The 16374-nt window shown below is 41.4% G+C and overlaps 1 protein-coding gene across 1 annotated transcript in view; it reads left to right on the plus strand.

The window, feature by feature from the left end:
• Window positions 1–16161, plus strand: part of LOC139756401 (uncharacterized) — a 150935-nt gene extending 134774 nt beyond the window's left edge. Inside the window, exon 8 of the mRNA XM_071675826.1 lies at window positions 15431–16161. Coding sequence (XP_071531927.1) covers window positions 15431–15543 — 113 coding nt within the window. The 3' untranslated portion in view covers window positions 15544–16161. The remainder of the gene's footprint in view (window positions 1–15430) is intronic.
• Window positions 16162–16374: the final 213 nt, after the last annotated feature.

A 16374-nucleotide genomic window follows, 5' to 3' on the forward strand; every position in this document is an offset into this window, starting at 1 on the left:
GAGTAAATGTGAATAAGAGCAAGGTTATTAGGTACAGTAGGGTTGAGGGTCAAGTCAATTGGGAGGTGAGTTTGAATGGAGATAAACTGGAGGAAGTGAAGTGTTTTAGATATCTGGGAGTGGATCTGGCAGCGGATGGAACCATGGAAGCGGAAGTGGATCATAGGGTGGGGGAGGGGGCGAAAATTCTGGGGGCCTTGAAGAATGTGTGGAAGTCGAGAACATTATCTCGTAAAGCAAAAATGGGCATGTTTGAAGGAATAGTGGTTCCAACAATGTTGTATGGTTGCGAGGCGTGGGCTATGGATAGAGTTGTGCGCAGGAGGATGGATGTGCTGGAAATGAGATGTTTGAGGACAATGTGTGGTGTGAGGTGGTTTGATCGAGTGAGTAACGTAAGGGTAAGAGAGATGTGTGGAAATAAAAAGAGCGTGGTTGAGAGAGCAGAAGAGGGTGTTTTGAAGTGGTTTGGGCACATGGAGAGAATGAGTGAGGAAAGATTGACCAAGAGGATATATGTGTCGGAGGTGGAGGGAACGAGGAGAAGAGGGAGATTAAATTGGAGGTGGAAAGATGGAGTGAAAAAGATTTTGTGTGATCGGGGCCTGAACATGCAGGAGGGTGAAAGGAGGGCAAGGAATAGAGTGAATTGGAGCGATGTGGTATACCGGGGTTGACGTGCTGTCAGTGGATTGAATCAAGGCATGTGAAGCGTCTGGGGTAAACCATGGAAAGCTGTGTAGGTATGTATATTTGCGTGTGTGGACGTATGTATATACATGTGTATGGGGGGGGTTGGGCCATTTCTTTCGTCTGTTTCCTTGCGCTACCTCGCAAACGCGTGAGACAGCGACAAAGTATAAAAAAAAAAAAAAAAAATATATATATATATATATATATATATATATATATATATATATATATATATATATATATATATATATATATATATATATATTATATATATTATATATATATATATATATATATATATATATATATATATATATATATATATATATATATATATATATATATATATATATTATATTATATTATTATATATATATAATATATGTTACTTCCCACGTATTCCATGCGCGTCGTAGAAGGCGACTAAAAGAGAAGGGAGCGGGAGGCTGGAAATCCTCCCCTCTCTTTTTTTCTTTTTAGTTTTTCAAAAGAAGGAACAGAGAAGGTGCCAGGTGAGGATATTCCCTCAAAGGTCCCGTACTCTGTTCTTAACGCTACCTCGCTAGCGCGGGAAATGGCGAATAGCATGAAAGAAAAAGAAAGAATATATCTATCTATCTTTTTATCTATCTATCTATCTATCTATCTATCTATCTCTCTATCAATATATATATATATATATATATATATATATATATATATATATATATATATATATATATATATATATCATTTATCATTTTATTTTGCTTTGTCGCTGTCTCCCTCATTAGCGAGATAGCGCAAGGAAACAGACGAAAGAATGGCCCAACCGAACCACATACACATGTATAAATATATATATATATATATATATATATATATATATATATATATATATATATATATATATATATATATATATATATATATATATATATATATATATATATATATATATATACACGTCCAAACACGCAAATATACATACCTATACATTTCAACGTACACACACACACATATATATATATATATATATACATATATAGCGCCGAAAATGGATGAAGGCTCGTCGCTGGCAAGCTTTCACACAGCCACCATTACCTACACCAATGCGGAAGACTTGGGTGACGAGGAAGGACTTGCAGTGCTGGGAGGATGGATGGCGCGTGCCGAGGGTGATACCAATGACCTGAATGGAAGAGAAGAGGTAAAGGAATCCTTACTTGGTGTACATATGTGGTCATCTGGAGGAAGGAGAGTGTGATTACGAGGAAATGTTTGGATGATCACGCAAGGGCTTGATAATGGTATAGAACTTTGGAAGGGACTTTATATCATTCCTTATGTTCATCATTCCATAGATGAAAATCAAGGCAGTGCGTACAGGAAAATGGAGAACAAGTGAAATGTGTGCTTAGAAATTATATATATATATATACAATCGTGCAGTCAAAGGGGATAGAGTAGATCTACTCCTCACTAAAAATATATAACATGCCGGGGTTGTTATACCATTTGTCATGGATTTCTACAGTTGTCCACATATGTCTGGGGACACTTGCATTAGTTTCAGGATGGAGGAGGAAGTCAGTAATACCTTACCCTTTTTAGACACTTTGGTGATATGATCAGTAACTACAGTAACTAAGGCATCCATGAGAGAGCTCGGTCTGCTAATATTCTTCCTCTTCATCGGCTCCCATAAGAAAAGCTTCTCGGAGTTGCCTGAAGTTGAGCCAAGAGTGGCGCGACTTGTCGTCGGCAGCTTCCCGGAAAGACGGTTTGTCAGTACTTATACACGTGAGTTGGTCAAACACACAACCCGTGTGGAGCAGACCCGTAACCCCCTCGAAAGTGAACTGACGTGAGTCAGAGGATCATCTCGTCCCCATCACATCATTCAGAGCGATACCAGTTTGCATCAGCCTTCACTCCTGCCTGCAGTAGCATGCTTTCTGACATGTTTCATGAGCTCCTCTTCGCCAACGGAACTACCTTGGCCCACCAGTGATGCTACTACGTTTGTGAATCAAGAACCATTGCAACACAAACCTCGCCAGGTGGTAGAGTGTCCCGCAGTGTATCGAGACAGACTTTCTCAGAACTTTTTTTAAAGGGGAAGTAAATGTTTATAGTTGTGTTACTGGAGTGATAGTTTTCATACATGGTGCTTTGACAAGAAAATAGTGAAATTGGAAAAAATGTAGCTTAGACATTGAAGCTTATTGATACAGTGGTTAAATTGATGAGAACTACTATTGACGTTTGCGTAAATAAATTAAACATTTCCTTTCCATAGCCAGAGGTTGAACCATTATGTGACATTCATTTTTTCATTTCATTTCAAGCTAGAAGTTTCAGTTTTCTAAATTGTTTCTTACATTTATCACATGTATATATATGTATGTGTGTGTGTGTGTATATGTGCGTGTGTGTGTGTATGTGTGTGTATGTGTATATATATATGTATATTATCCCTGGGGATAGGGGTGAAAGAATACTTCCCACACATTCCTCGCGTGTCGTAGAAAGCGACTAGAGGGGACGGGAGCGGGGGGCCAGAAATCCTCCCCTCCTTGTATTTTTTAACTTTCTAAAATAGGAAACAGAAGAAGGAGTCACGCGGGGAGTGCTCATCCTCCTCGAAGGCTCAGATTGGGGTGCCTAAATGTGTGTGGATGTAACCAAGATGTGAAAAAAGGAGAGATAGGTAGTATGTTTGAGGAAAGGAACCTGGATGTTTTGGCTCTGAGTGAAACGAAGCTCAAGGGTAAAGGGGAAGAGTGGTTTGGGAATGTCTTGGGAGTAAAGTCAGGGGTTAGTGAGAGGACAAGAGCAAGGGAAGGAGTAGCAGTACTCCTGAAACATAAGTTGTGGGAGTATGTGATAGAATATAAGAAAGTAAATTCTCGATTAATATGGGTAAAACTGAAAGTTCATGGAGAGAGATGGGTGATTATTGGTGCATATGCACCTGGGCATGAGAAGAAAGATCATGAGAGGCAAGTGTTTTGGGAGCAGCTGAATGAGTGTGTTAGTGGTTTTAATGCACGAGACCGGGTTATAGTGTTGGGTGATTTGAATGCAAATGTGAGTAATGTGGCAGTTGAGGGAATAATTGGTATACATGGGGTGTTCAGTGTTGTAAATGGAAATGGTGAAGAGCTTGTAGATTTATGTGCTGAAAAAGGACTGATGATTGGGAATACCTGGTTTAAAAAGCGAGATATACATAAGTATACTTATGTAAGTAGGAGAGATGGCCAGAGAGCGTTATTGGATTACGTGTTAATTGACAGGCGCGCGAAAGAGAAACTTTTGGATGTTAATGTGCTGAGAGGTGCAACTGGAGGGATGTCTGATCATTATCTTGTGGAGGCTAAGGTGAAGATTTGTATGGGTTTTCAGAAAAGAAGAGTGAATGTTGGGGTGAAGAGGGTGGTGAGAGTAAGTGAGCTTGGGAAGGAGACTTGTGTGAGGAAGTACCAGGAGAGACTGAGTACAGAATGGAAAAAGGTGAGAACAATGGAAGTAAGGGGAGTGGGGGAGGAATGGAATGTATTTAGGGAATCAGTGATGGATTGCGCAAAAGATGCTTGTGGCATGAGAAGAGTGGGAGGTGGGTTGATTAGAAAAGGGTAGTGAGTGGTGGGATGAAGAAGTAAGAGTATTAGTGAAAGAGAAGAGAGAGGCATTTGGACGATTTTTGCAGGGAAAAAATGCAATTGAGTGGGAGATGTATAAAAGAAAGAGACAGGAGGTCAAGAGAAAGGTGCAAGAGGTGAAAAAAAAAAGGGCAAATGAGAGTTGGGGTGAGAGAGTATCATTAAATTTTAGGGAGAATAAAAAGATGTTCTGGAAGGAGGTAAATAAAGTGCGTAAGACAAGGGAGCAAATGGGAACTTCAGTGAAGGGCGCAAATGGGGAGGTGATAACAAGTAGTGGTGATGTGAGAAGGAGATGGAGTGAGTATTTTGAAGGTTTGTTGAATGTGTTTGATGATAGAGTGGCAGATATAGGGTGTTTTGGTCGAGGTGGTGTGCAAAGTGAGAGGGTTAGGGAAAATGATTTGGTAAACAGAGAAGAGGTAGTAAAAGCTTTGCGGAAGATGAAAGCCGGCAAGGCAGCAGGTTTGGATGGTATTGCAGTGGAATTTATTAAAAAAGGGGGTGACTGTATTGTTGACTGGTTGGTAAGGTTATTTAATGTATGTATGACTCATGGTGAGGTGCCTGAGGATTGGCGGAATGCGTGCATAGTGCCATTGTACAAAGGCAAAGGGGATAAGAGTGAGTGCTCAAATTACAGAGGTATAAGTTTGTTGAGTATTCCTGGCAAATTATATGGGAGGGTATTGATTGAGAGGGTGAAGGCATGTACAGAGCATCAGATTGGGGAAGAGCAGTGTGGTTTCAGAAGTGGTAGAGGATGTGTGGATCAGGTGTTTGCTTTGAAGAATGTATGTGAGAAATTCTTAGAAAAGCAAATGGATTTGTATGTAGCATTTATGGATCTGGAGAAGGCATATAATAGAGTTGTTAGAGATGCTCTGTGGAAGGTATTAAGAATATATGGTGTGGGAGGCAAGTTGTTAGAAGCAGTGAAAAGTTTTGATCGAGGATGTAAGGCATGTGTACGTGTAAGAAGAGAGGAAAGTGATTGGTTCTCAGTGAACGTAGGTTTGCGGCAGGGGTGTGTGATGTCTCCATGGTTGTTTAATTTGTTTATGGATGGGGTTGTTAGGGAGGTGAATGCAAGAGTTTTGGAAAGAGGGGCAAGTATGAAGTCTGTTGGGGATGAGAGAGTTTGGGAAGTGAGTTAGTTGTTGTTCGCTGATGATACAGCGCTGGTGGCTGATTCATGTGAGAAACTGCAGAAGCTGGTGACTGAGTTTGGTAAAGTGTGTGAAAGAAGAAAGTTAAGAGTAAATGTGAATAAGAGCAAGGTTATTAGGTACAGTAGGGTTGAGTGTCAATTCAATTGGGAGGTGAGTTTGAATGGAGAAAAACTGGAGGAAGTGAAGTGTTTTAGATATCTGGGAGTGGATCTGGCAGCGGATGGAACCATGGAAGCGGAAGTGGATCATAGGGTGGGGGAGGGGGCGAAAATCCTGGGAGCCTTGAAGAATGTGTGGAAGTCGAGAACATTATCTCGGAAAGCAAAAATGGGTATGTTTGAAGGAATAGTGGTTCCAACAATGTTGTATGGTTGCGAGGCGTGGGCTATGGATAGAGTTGTGCGCAGGAGGATGGATGTGCTGGAAATGAGATGTTTGAGGACAATGTGTGGTGTGAGGTGGTTTGATCGAGTAAGTAACGTAAGGGTAAGAGAGATGTGTGGAAATAAAAAGAACGTGGTTGAGAGAGCAGAAGAGGTGTTTTGAAATGGTTTGGTCACATGGAGAGAATGAGTGAGGAAAGATTGACCAAGAGGATATATGTGTCGGAGGTGGAGGGAACGAGGAGAAGAGGGAGACCAAATTGGAGGTGGAAAGATGGAGTGAAAAAGATTTTGTGTGATCGGGGCCTGAACATGCAGGAGGGTGAAAGGAGGGCAAAGAATAGAGTGAATTGGAGCGATGTGGTATAACGGGGTTGACGTGCTGTCAGTGGATTGAATCAAGGCATGTGTATGGGGGTGGGTTGGGCCATTTCTTTCGTCTGTTTCCTTACGCTACCTCGCAAACGCGGGAGACAGCGATAAAGCAAAAAAAAAAAAAAAAAAAAAAAAAGATATATATATAAACATCTGTGGGTCCTGGTTGTGGACGGGAGGCTGTGGTGTCAGTGCATTGCATATGAGAAGTAGAGAATGGACATGGGTGAACGTGGCCTTTCTTTGTCTGTTCCTGGCGATACCTTGCTAACATGGGAAATGGCAAACAAGTATGAAAAATATCTGTATCTGTATATATATATTATATATATATATATATATATATATATATATATATATATATATATATATAATATATATATATATATATATATATATATATCCCTGGGGATAGGGGAGAAAGAATACTTCCCACGTATTCCCTGCGTGTCGTAGAAGGCGACTAAAAGGGAAGGGAGCGGGGGGCTGGAAATCCTCCCCTCTCGTTTTTTTTTTTTTTTTTTTTTTTTTTTTCCAAAAGAAGGAACAGAGAAGAGGTCCAGGTGAGGATATTCCCTCAAAGGCCCAGTCCTCTGTTCTTAACGCTACCTCGCTATCGCGGGAAATAGCGAATAGTATGAAAAAAAAAAAAAAAAAAATATATATATATATATATATATATATACACACACACAGAGATATACATATATACACATGTATATAATTCATACTGTCTGCCTTTATTCATTCCCATCGCCACCCCGCCACACATGAGATAACAACCCCTTCCCCCTTCATGTGCGCGAGGTAGTGCTAGAAAAAGAAAACAAAGGCCACTTTCGTTCAGTCTCTAGCTGTCATGTAATAATGTACCGAAAACACAGCTCCCTTTCCACATCCAGGCCCCAGACGCTTCACATCGTTCCAATTCACTCTATTCCTTGCACGTCTTTCACCCTCCTGCATGTTCAGGCTCCGATCACTCAAAATCTTTTTCACTCCATCTTTCCACCTCCAATTTGGTCTCCCACTTCTCCTCGTTCCCTCCATCTCTGACACATATATCCTCTTAGTCAATCTTTCCTCACTCATTCTCTCCATGTGACCAAACCATTTCAAAACACCTTCCCCTGCTCTCTCAACCACACTCGTTTTATTACCACACATCTCTCTTCCCTTATTATTACTTACTCGATCAAACCACCTCACACCACATATTGTCCTCAGACATCTCATTTCCAGCACATCCACCCTCCTCCGCACAACTCTATCCATAGCCCACGCCTCGCAACCATATAACATTTTTGGAACCACTATTCCTTCAAACATACCCATTTTTGCTCTCCAAGATAACATTCTCGACTACCACACATTTTTCAACGCTCGCAGGACTTTCGTCCCCCTCTCCCACCCTATGACTCACTTCCGCTTCCAGGTTCCATCCGCTGCCAAATCCACCCCCAGATATCTAAAACACTTCACATCCAGTTTTTCTCCATTCAAACTTACCTCCCAATTGACTTGTCCCTCAACCTTATTGTACCTAATAACCTTGCTGTTATTCACATTTTACTCTCAGCTTTCTTCTTTGACACACTTTACCAAACTCAGTCACCAACTTTTGCAGTTTCACACACGAATCAGCCACTTGCGCTGTATCATCAATGAACAATAACTGACTCACTTCCCAAGCTCTCTCATCCACAACAGACTGCATACTTGCCCCTCTTTCTAAAACTCTTGCATTCACCTCCCTAACAACATATACATACCTCATCCATAAACAAATTAAACAACCATGGAGACATCACACACCCCTGCCGCAAACCGACATTCACTGAGAACCAATCACATTCCTCTCTACCTACACGCACACATGCCTTACATCATCGATAAAAACTTTTCACTGCTTCTAATAACTTGCCTCCAACACCATATATTCTTAATACCTTCCACAGAGCATCTCTATCAAGTCTATCATATGCCTTTTCCAGATCCATAAATGCTACATACAATTCCATTTGCTTTTCTAAGTATTTCTCACATACATTTTGCAAAGCAAACACCTGATCCACACATCCCCTACCACTTCTCAAACCACACCACATATATATATATATATATATATATATATATATATATATATATATATATATATATATATATATATATATATTATATATATATATATATATATATATATATATTTTTTTTTTTTTGCTTTGTCGCTGTATCCCGCGTTTGCGAGGTAGCGCAAGGAAACAGACGAAAGAAATGGCCCAACCCACCCCCATACACATGTATATACATACGTCCACACACGCAAATATACATACCTACACAGCTTTCCATGGTTTACCCCAGACGCTTCACATGCCCTGATTCAATCCAATGACAGCACGTCAACCCTGGTATACCAAATCGATCCAATTCACTCTATTCCTTGCCCTCCTTTCACCCTCCTGCATGTTCAGGCCCCGATCACACAAAATCTTTTTCACTCCATCTTTCCACCTCCAATTTGTTCTCCCACTTCTCGTTCCCTCCACCTCCGACACATATATCCTCTTGGTCAATCTTTCCTCACTCATTCTCTCCATATGCCCAAACCATTTCAAAACACCCTCTTCTGCTCTCTCAACCACGCTCTTTTTATTTCCACACATCTCTCTTACCCTTTTTTTATCGAGGATGTAAGGCATGTGTACGTGTAGGAAGAGAGGAAAGTTATTGGTTCTCAGTGAATATAGGATTGCGGCAGGGGTGTGTGATGTCTCCATGGTTCTTTAATTTGTTTATGGATGGGGTTGTTAGGGAGGTGAATGCAAGAGTTTTGGAAAGAGGGGCAAGTATGAAGTCTGTTGTGGATGAGAGAGCTCGGGAAGTGAGTCAGTTGTTGTTCGCTGATGATACAGCGCTGGTGGCTGATTCATGTGAGAAAGTGCAGAAGCTGGTGACTGAGGTTGGTAAAGTGTGTGAAAGAAGAAAGTTAAGAGTAAATGTAAATAAGAGCAAGGTTATTAGGTACAGTAGGGTTGAGGATCAAGTCAATTGGGAGGTAAGTTTGAATGGAGATAAACTGGAGGAAGTACAGTGTTTTAGATATCTGGGAGTGGATCTGGCAGCGGATGGAACCATGGAAGCGGAAGTGAATCATAGGGTGGGGGAGGGGGCGAAAATCCTGGGAGCCTTGAAGAATGTGTGGAAGTCGAGAACATTATCTCGGAAAGCAAAAATGGGCATGTTTGAAGGAATAGTGGTTCCAACAATGTTGTATGGTTGCGAGGCGTGGGCTATGGATAGAGTTGTGCGCAGGAGGATGGATGTGCTGGAAATGGGATGTTTGAGGACTATGTGTGGTGTGAGGTGGTTTGATCGAGTAAGTAACGTAAGGGTAAGAAAGATGTGTGGAAATAAAAAGAGCATGGTTGAGAGAGCAGAAGAGGGTGTTTTGAAATGGTTTGGGCACATGGAGAGAATGAGTGAGGAAAGATTGACCAAGAGGATATATGTGTCGGAGGTGGAGGGAACGAGGAGAAGTGGGAGACCAAATTGGAGGTGGAAAGATGGAGTGAAAAAGATTTTGTGTGATCGGGGCCTGAACATGCAGGAGGGTGAAAGGAGGGCAAGGAATAGAGTGAATTGGATCGATGTGGTATACCGGGGTTGACGTGCTGTCAGTGGATTGAATCAGGGCATGTGAAGCGTCTGGGGTAAACCATGGAAAGTTGTGTGGGGCCTGGATGTGGAAAGGGAGCTGTGGTTTCGGGCATTATTGCATGACAGCTAGAGACTGAGTGTGAACGAATGGGGCCTTTGTTGTCTTTTCCTAGTGCTACCTCGCACACATGAGGGGGGAGGGGGATGGTATTCCATGTGTGGCGAGTTGGCGATGGGAATGAATAAAGGCAGACAGTGTGATTTGTGTGCATGGGTATATATGTATGTGTCTGTGTGTGTATATATATGTGTACATTGAGATGTATAGGCATGTATATTTGCGTGTGTGGACGTGTATGTATATACATTGTGTATGGGGGTGGGTTGGGCCATTTCTTTCGTCTGTTTCCTTGCGCTACCTCGCAAACGCGGGTGACAGCAACAAAGCTAAATAAAAAAAAAAAAAATAAGAAAAAAGAATATATATATATATATATATATATATATATATATATATATATATATATATATATATATATATATATATATATATATATATATACATATATAAATATATATATCTTTTTCTTTCTTTCATACTATTCGCCATTTCCCGCATTAGCGAGGTTTCGTTAAGAACAAAGGACTGGACGTTTGAGGGAATATCCTCAAATGGCACCCTTCTCTGTCCCTTCTTTTGGAAAATTAAAAAAAACGAGAGGGGAGGATTTCCAGCCCCCCGCTCCCTTCCCTTTTAGTCGCCTTCTACGACACGCAGGGAATACGTGGGAAGTATTCTTTCTCCCCTATCCCCAGGGATAATATATATATATATATATATATATATATATATATATATATATATATATATATATATATATATATATATATTTATATATATATATATGTATGTGAGAAATACTTTAAAAAAGAGCTGGATTTATATGTACCATATATGGATCTGGAGAAGGCATATGATAGGGTGGATAGAGATGCTTTTTGGAAGGTTTTAAAAGTACATGGTGTGGGAGACAAGTTTCTAGAAGTCGTGAAAAGTTTTTACAAAGGATGTAAGGCATGTGTACGAGTAGGAAGAGAGGAAAGTGATTGGTTCCCAGTGAGTGTCGGTTTGCGGCAGGGGTGCGTGATGTCTCCATGGATGTTTGACTTGTTTATGGATAGGATGGTTATAGACATGAATGCAAGAGTTTTGGAGATAGGGGCAAGTACACAGTCTGTTCTGAATGAGAAAGCTTGGGAAGTGGGTCAGTTGTTCGCTGATGATACAACGCTGGTGGCTGATTCGTGTGAGAAACTGCAGAAGTTGGTGACTGAGTTTGTATAGTGAAAGAAGGAAGTTGAGAGTGAATGTGAATAAGAGCAAGGTTATTAGGTTCGGCAATGTTGAAAGACAAGTTAACTGGGAGTGAAGTGTTTTAGATATCTGGAAGTGGTCTTAGCAGCGGATGGAACTATGGAAGTGGAAGTGAGTCACACGGTGAGAGAGGGAGCGAATGTTCTGGAGGCGTTGAAGAAAATATGGAAGGCGAGAATGTTATCTCGGAGAGGAAAAATGGTATTTGAAGGAATAGTGGTTCCAACAATGTTATAAGCTTGTGCGGAGTAGGGTGGATGTGTTGGAAATGAAATGTTTGAGTACAATATGTGGTGTGAGGTGGATTGATAGAATAAGTAATGAAAGGGTAAGAGAGATGTGTGTTAATAAAAAAGAGTGTGGTTGACAGAGCAGAAGAGGGTTTGTTGAAATGGTTTGGACACATGGAAGAATGAGTGAGGAAAGATTGATAAATGAGGATCTATGTGTCAGAGGTGAAAGGAAGAAGGAGAAGCGGGAGACCAAATTGAAGATGGAAGGATGGGTGGAGTAAAAATGATTTTGAGTGATCGGGGCCTGAACATACAGGAGGGTGAAAGGCGTGCAAGGATTAGAGTTAAATGGAACGATGTGGTACACCGGGGTCGACGCTGTCAATGGATTGAACCAGAGCAGTTGAAGCGTCTGAGGTAAACCATGGAAAGGTCTATGGGGTCTGGATGTGGAAAGGTAGCTGTGGTTTCGGTGCATTACACATGACAGCTAGAGACTAAGTGTAAACGAATGTGGTCTTTTTTGTTTGTTCCTGGCGCTGCCTCGCTGGAGCGGGGGAGTGGGGGATGCTATTCCGTTTGTTGCGGGGTGGCGACGAGAATGGATGAAGGCAACAAGTATGGATATGTTCATGTATATGTATGTATATGCACGTGCGTGAGCGTTTATATATGTACATGTGTATGTGGATGGGTTGAGCCATTCCTCGTCTGATTGAGCTAATAGAGATGCTTTGTGAAAGGTATTAAGAGTATATGGTGTGGGAGGTAAGTTGCTAGGAGTGAAAAGTCTTTATCAAGGATGTAGGTCATGTGTACTAGGAGGGAGAGAGGAAAGTGATTGGTTCCCAGTGAATGTCGGTTTGCGGCAGGGGTGCATGATGTCTCCATGGTTAATTTGTTTATAGATGGGTTGTCATTGAGGTGAATGCAAGAGTTTTGGAGAGAGGGGCAAGTATGCAGTCTGTTGTGGATGAGAGAGCTAGGGAAGTGATTCAGCTGTTGTTTGCTGATAATACATCGCTGGTGGCTGATTCGGGTGAGAATCTGCAGAAGTTGATGACTGAGTTTGGTAAAGTATGTGAAAGAAGGAAGCTGAGAGTAAATGTGAATAAGAGTAAGGTTATTAGGTTCGATAAGGTTAAAGGACAAGTTAACTGGGATGTAAGTTTGAATGGAGAAAAACTGGAGGATGTGAAGTGTTTTAGATATCTGGGAGCGGATTTAGCAGCGGATGGAACCATGGAATCGGAAGTGAGTCACAGGATGGGGGAGGGGCCGAATGTTCTGGAAGTGTTGATGAATGTGTGGAAGGCGAGAACGTTATCTCGTAGAGGAGCAAAAATGCGTATGTTTGAAGGAATAGTGGTTTATAAAATATTATATGCGGAGGAGTTTGGATGTGTTGGAAATGAAATGCTTGAATGACAATATGTGGTGTGAGGTGGTTTGATGGAGTAAGTAATGAAAGGGTAAGAGAGATGTGTGGTAATAAAAAAAAGTGTGGTTGAGAGAGCAGAAGAGGGTGTTTTGAAATGGTTGGTCACATGGATCTCTGAGAATGAGTGAGAAAAGATTGGCAAAGAGGATATATGTGTCAGAGGTGGAGGGAACGAGGAGAAGTGGCAGACCAAATTGGAGGTGGAAGGATGGAGTGAAAAAAGATTCTGATCGATCGGGGCCTGAACATAAAGGAGTGTTAAACGCGTGCAAGGTATAGGGTGAATTGGAATGATGTGGTGTACCGGGGTGGACGTGGTGTCATTGGAGAGCATGTGAAGCGTCTAAGGTAAACCATGGAAAGTTCTGTGGGGCCTGGATGTGAAAAGGGAGCTGTGGTTTTGGTGCATTATACATGACAGCTAGAGACTGAGTGTGAACGAATGTGGCCTTTGTTGTCTTTTCCTAGCGTTACCTCGCGCGCATGCGGTGGGAGGGGGCTGTCATTTCATGTGTGGCGGGGTGGCCACGGGAATGAATAAAGGCAGCAAGTATCAATTATGTACATGTGTATATATGTATATGTCTGTGTATGTATATATATGTATACGTTGAAATGTATAGGTATGTATGTATATGTGCGTGTGTGGACGTGTATGTATATACATGCGTATGTGGGTGGGTTGGGCCATTCTTTCGTCTGTTTCCTTGCGCTACTTCGGTAACGCGGGAGACAGCGACAAGGTATAATAAATGATATATATATATATAATTATATATATATATATATATATATATATAAATATATATATATATATATATATATAATATATATATAATATATATATATAATAATATATATATATATATATATATATATTGTTCATGCTTGAGTCGCCAAAAGTGTATTTTGTCATGGTTGTTGCTGATAAAGGTCTTCTCATCAGTGAAGATTACACAGGACCAAAATCTGCATCCTCTGCGACATACTGGCGAGCAAAGTCGAGGCGACCAGAGCGGTGTTGGTGGGTGAGGCCGGCGGTCCTTCACAGCAGGAACCCTGTGGTAAACTCCCCCGTCGTGTAAGCGCCGCCGGTTAGTCTCCGCTGACACTGGAACCCGCAGGTCCTCGCGGATCCTGACTGCGTTGCTGAGGTAGTTGTCCTGCACTGCACGTAGAATGGCTTCGTCTTCTTGGCGAGTGGTCAGCCGTGGCCGTGGTTTTCTTTCTATGATAAAGTCAAAAACATCGAAAGTCATAACCTATAACTCATGATAAGATACAGGAGATAATAGCTTTATTGCTTACCAGAATTATAGCACTATAACTAGTGATAATTACATACAATCTATGCTCAACTTAGCAAGGTGTGTTAGATCACCAGTTTCCTCGTTCCTTGTGATCCACGTTGCCACCGTGGAAGGGGAGATGCCGAGTCGCTGGGCGATGATGACCTGAATGGAGAGACCGACCAGTCCCGCGATGATTTAGTTGTGCTTAATCAACTGGTGTTGTGTTGCTGGTGTTGCCATGGTGAGCACCAGAGAAGCATGTTGTTGTATGTTGGATTTTACGGCCATCGACCTACGAGGAAGGTCATTAGGCCTGCAACTCTATCTAATGATCGACTGAAGTCATCATTCTTAAATATCTATTCCATGTAAAATGAAATGATATGAAATAGAATAATTGAGTAAATTAAAACAAACGTAAATAGTGTAACTGATATTAAAAATGATAAAGATAATAATATTGAAAATAAAATGCTAGAAAGAAAAGATTTTGTAGGTATTGAGCTGACGTGGCGGCAAATATCACCCAGTCGGCACTACACCCACGGTTGCATTTTACCCAAGAATGCGAGAAGATAAGACACACTAGAGACAGTCCTTCACCACGACATGCACATAGCATAAATACTTTGTTCAGAGGTCCGCCAGCTCAGTCCCATGGCGTAGCTGCCCCGGGGGATAACCACCTACCCCCAAGGCTGACCGCCTTGTGAATGGACATATCCGCCCACCATGCGACCAGCCCAAGTAGGAGATGCCTCACTCCGAGGCCAACCCCGCCACAGAGGAGAACCCACAAACCACCTTACATCATCATTCCGTTTCTGTGAGGAAGATCATCAATTTTGTCAATGGTACTCGGGTTATCCTCGAGTACATTAATGATGTTGAAGGAAATGTTTTTCTTGTTGCAGTGATTTATTAGTTTTCTTCTATGTTGTTTACATCTATTGCATCGTAGCAGTAAATGTTCTATTGTGGAGATTTGTTTGCACTGTTGGCATACTGGTGGAAAGGTTTTGTTTATGTATGGCTGCAGGTGGGTGGTATGAGTACAATTCCGTCCGAGGCGGGCCAACACGACCTCCTCTCCTCTGTTCTTGCGGTATGAGGTCGGCCAGTCCGCCACTTCTTGCTTATATTTTCTATTGATTGTCAGGTCGGTCCACTGACTCTTCTACAGAAGATGGATTGATCTCTTCTCCAAGGAAAGGCAGGACCCCAGCTCCACAGGGATTGGAACGACCTCCTCGAGTTCTGAGGTCGACTTAGACAAGTTGTCTGCCTGCTCATTGCAGTATATATTGCAATGACCCACCAGCCAGGCACTCAGATCAAGATATCTTTCTCACATGAATTTAGTTCATCAATAATATTGCCCGGTGATTATCGTATGAAGAATGCAGGCAAACCCGATGATACACAGTCGCCACGTCCTTGAATACTGCTGTTTTGATAACCTGTAGGAGCTGCTACATGGCATCATACATTATTTCACGACTATTACTATGTATAAAATGTGGCAGATTTTATTACTATATCTTTCAGTTTAACAACAAAACTGTAGCCTGGACCTGCTTGCCAAGTGGCATGAAGGAGGAAATTATTCTCACTCACCACATCACTGTAAAATCACTGCCATATTCAGATGTAGCTATATCACAGGCAGTGCCAGTGTAAACAGTATGGCTAGACCTCTCATCATATGGACGTTATGCTGCCCCTATCTTATTTGCTTGCACCAAGCACACAAGTAATAAGCTCCCCAAGAATTAATCAATCACTCAGTCAGTAAACAATGAGCCTATTACATCAGGACAAAGTACTGTATACGTTCATACTTCTGGTAGGCTTTCTCATCGTTGTCAGTATTAAACAGCTGAAATTTGATCCTGACCGTTTTTATCCTAACCATTAATTCTGATTGTAAGGAAAGATCAGGACAGAGTGAAGAGAATAATGATCATTAATTGCTATGTTCATACTATAAATCTTAGCTAAGTTTGGATGAGTATAATACATGCTCACTAACATAGTTCTCTGTTCCCTCATTACAAATTACGCTTATCATTTGTTAATAAAAACTTTCCACCACAGCTCGTC

This window comes from Panulirus ornatus, chromosome 21, assembly GCF_036320965.1.
Source record: "Panulirus ornatus isolate Po-2019 chromosome 21, ASM3632096v1, whole genome shotgun sequence".
In the NCBI taxonomy this organism is placed as follows: Eukaryota; Metazoa; Arthropoda; class Malacostraca; order Decapoda; family Palinuridae; genus Panulirus; species Panulirus ornatus.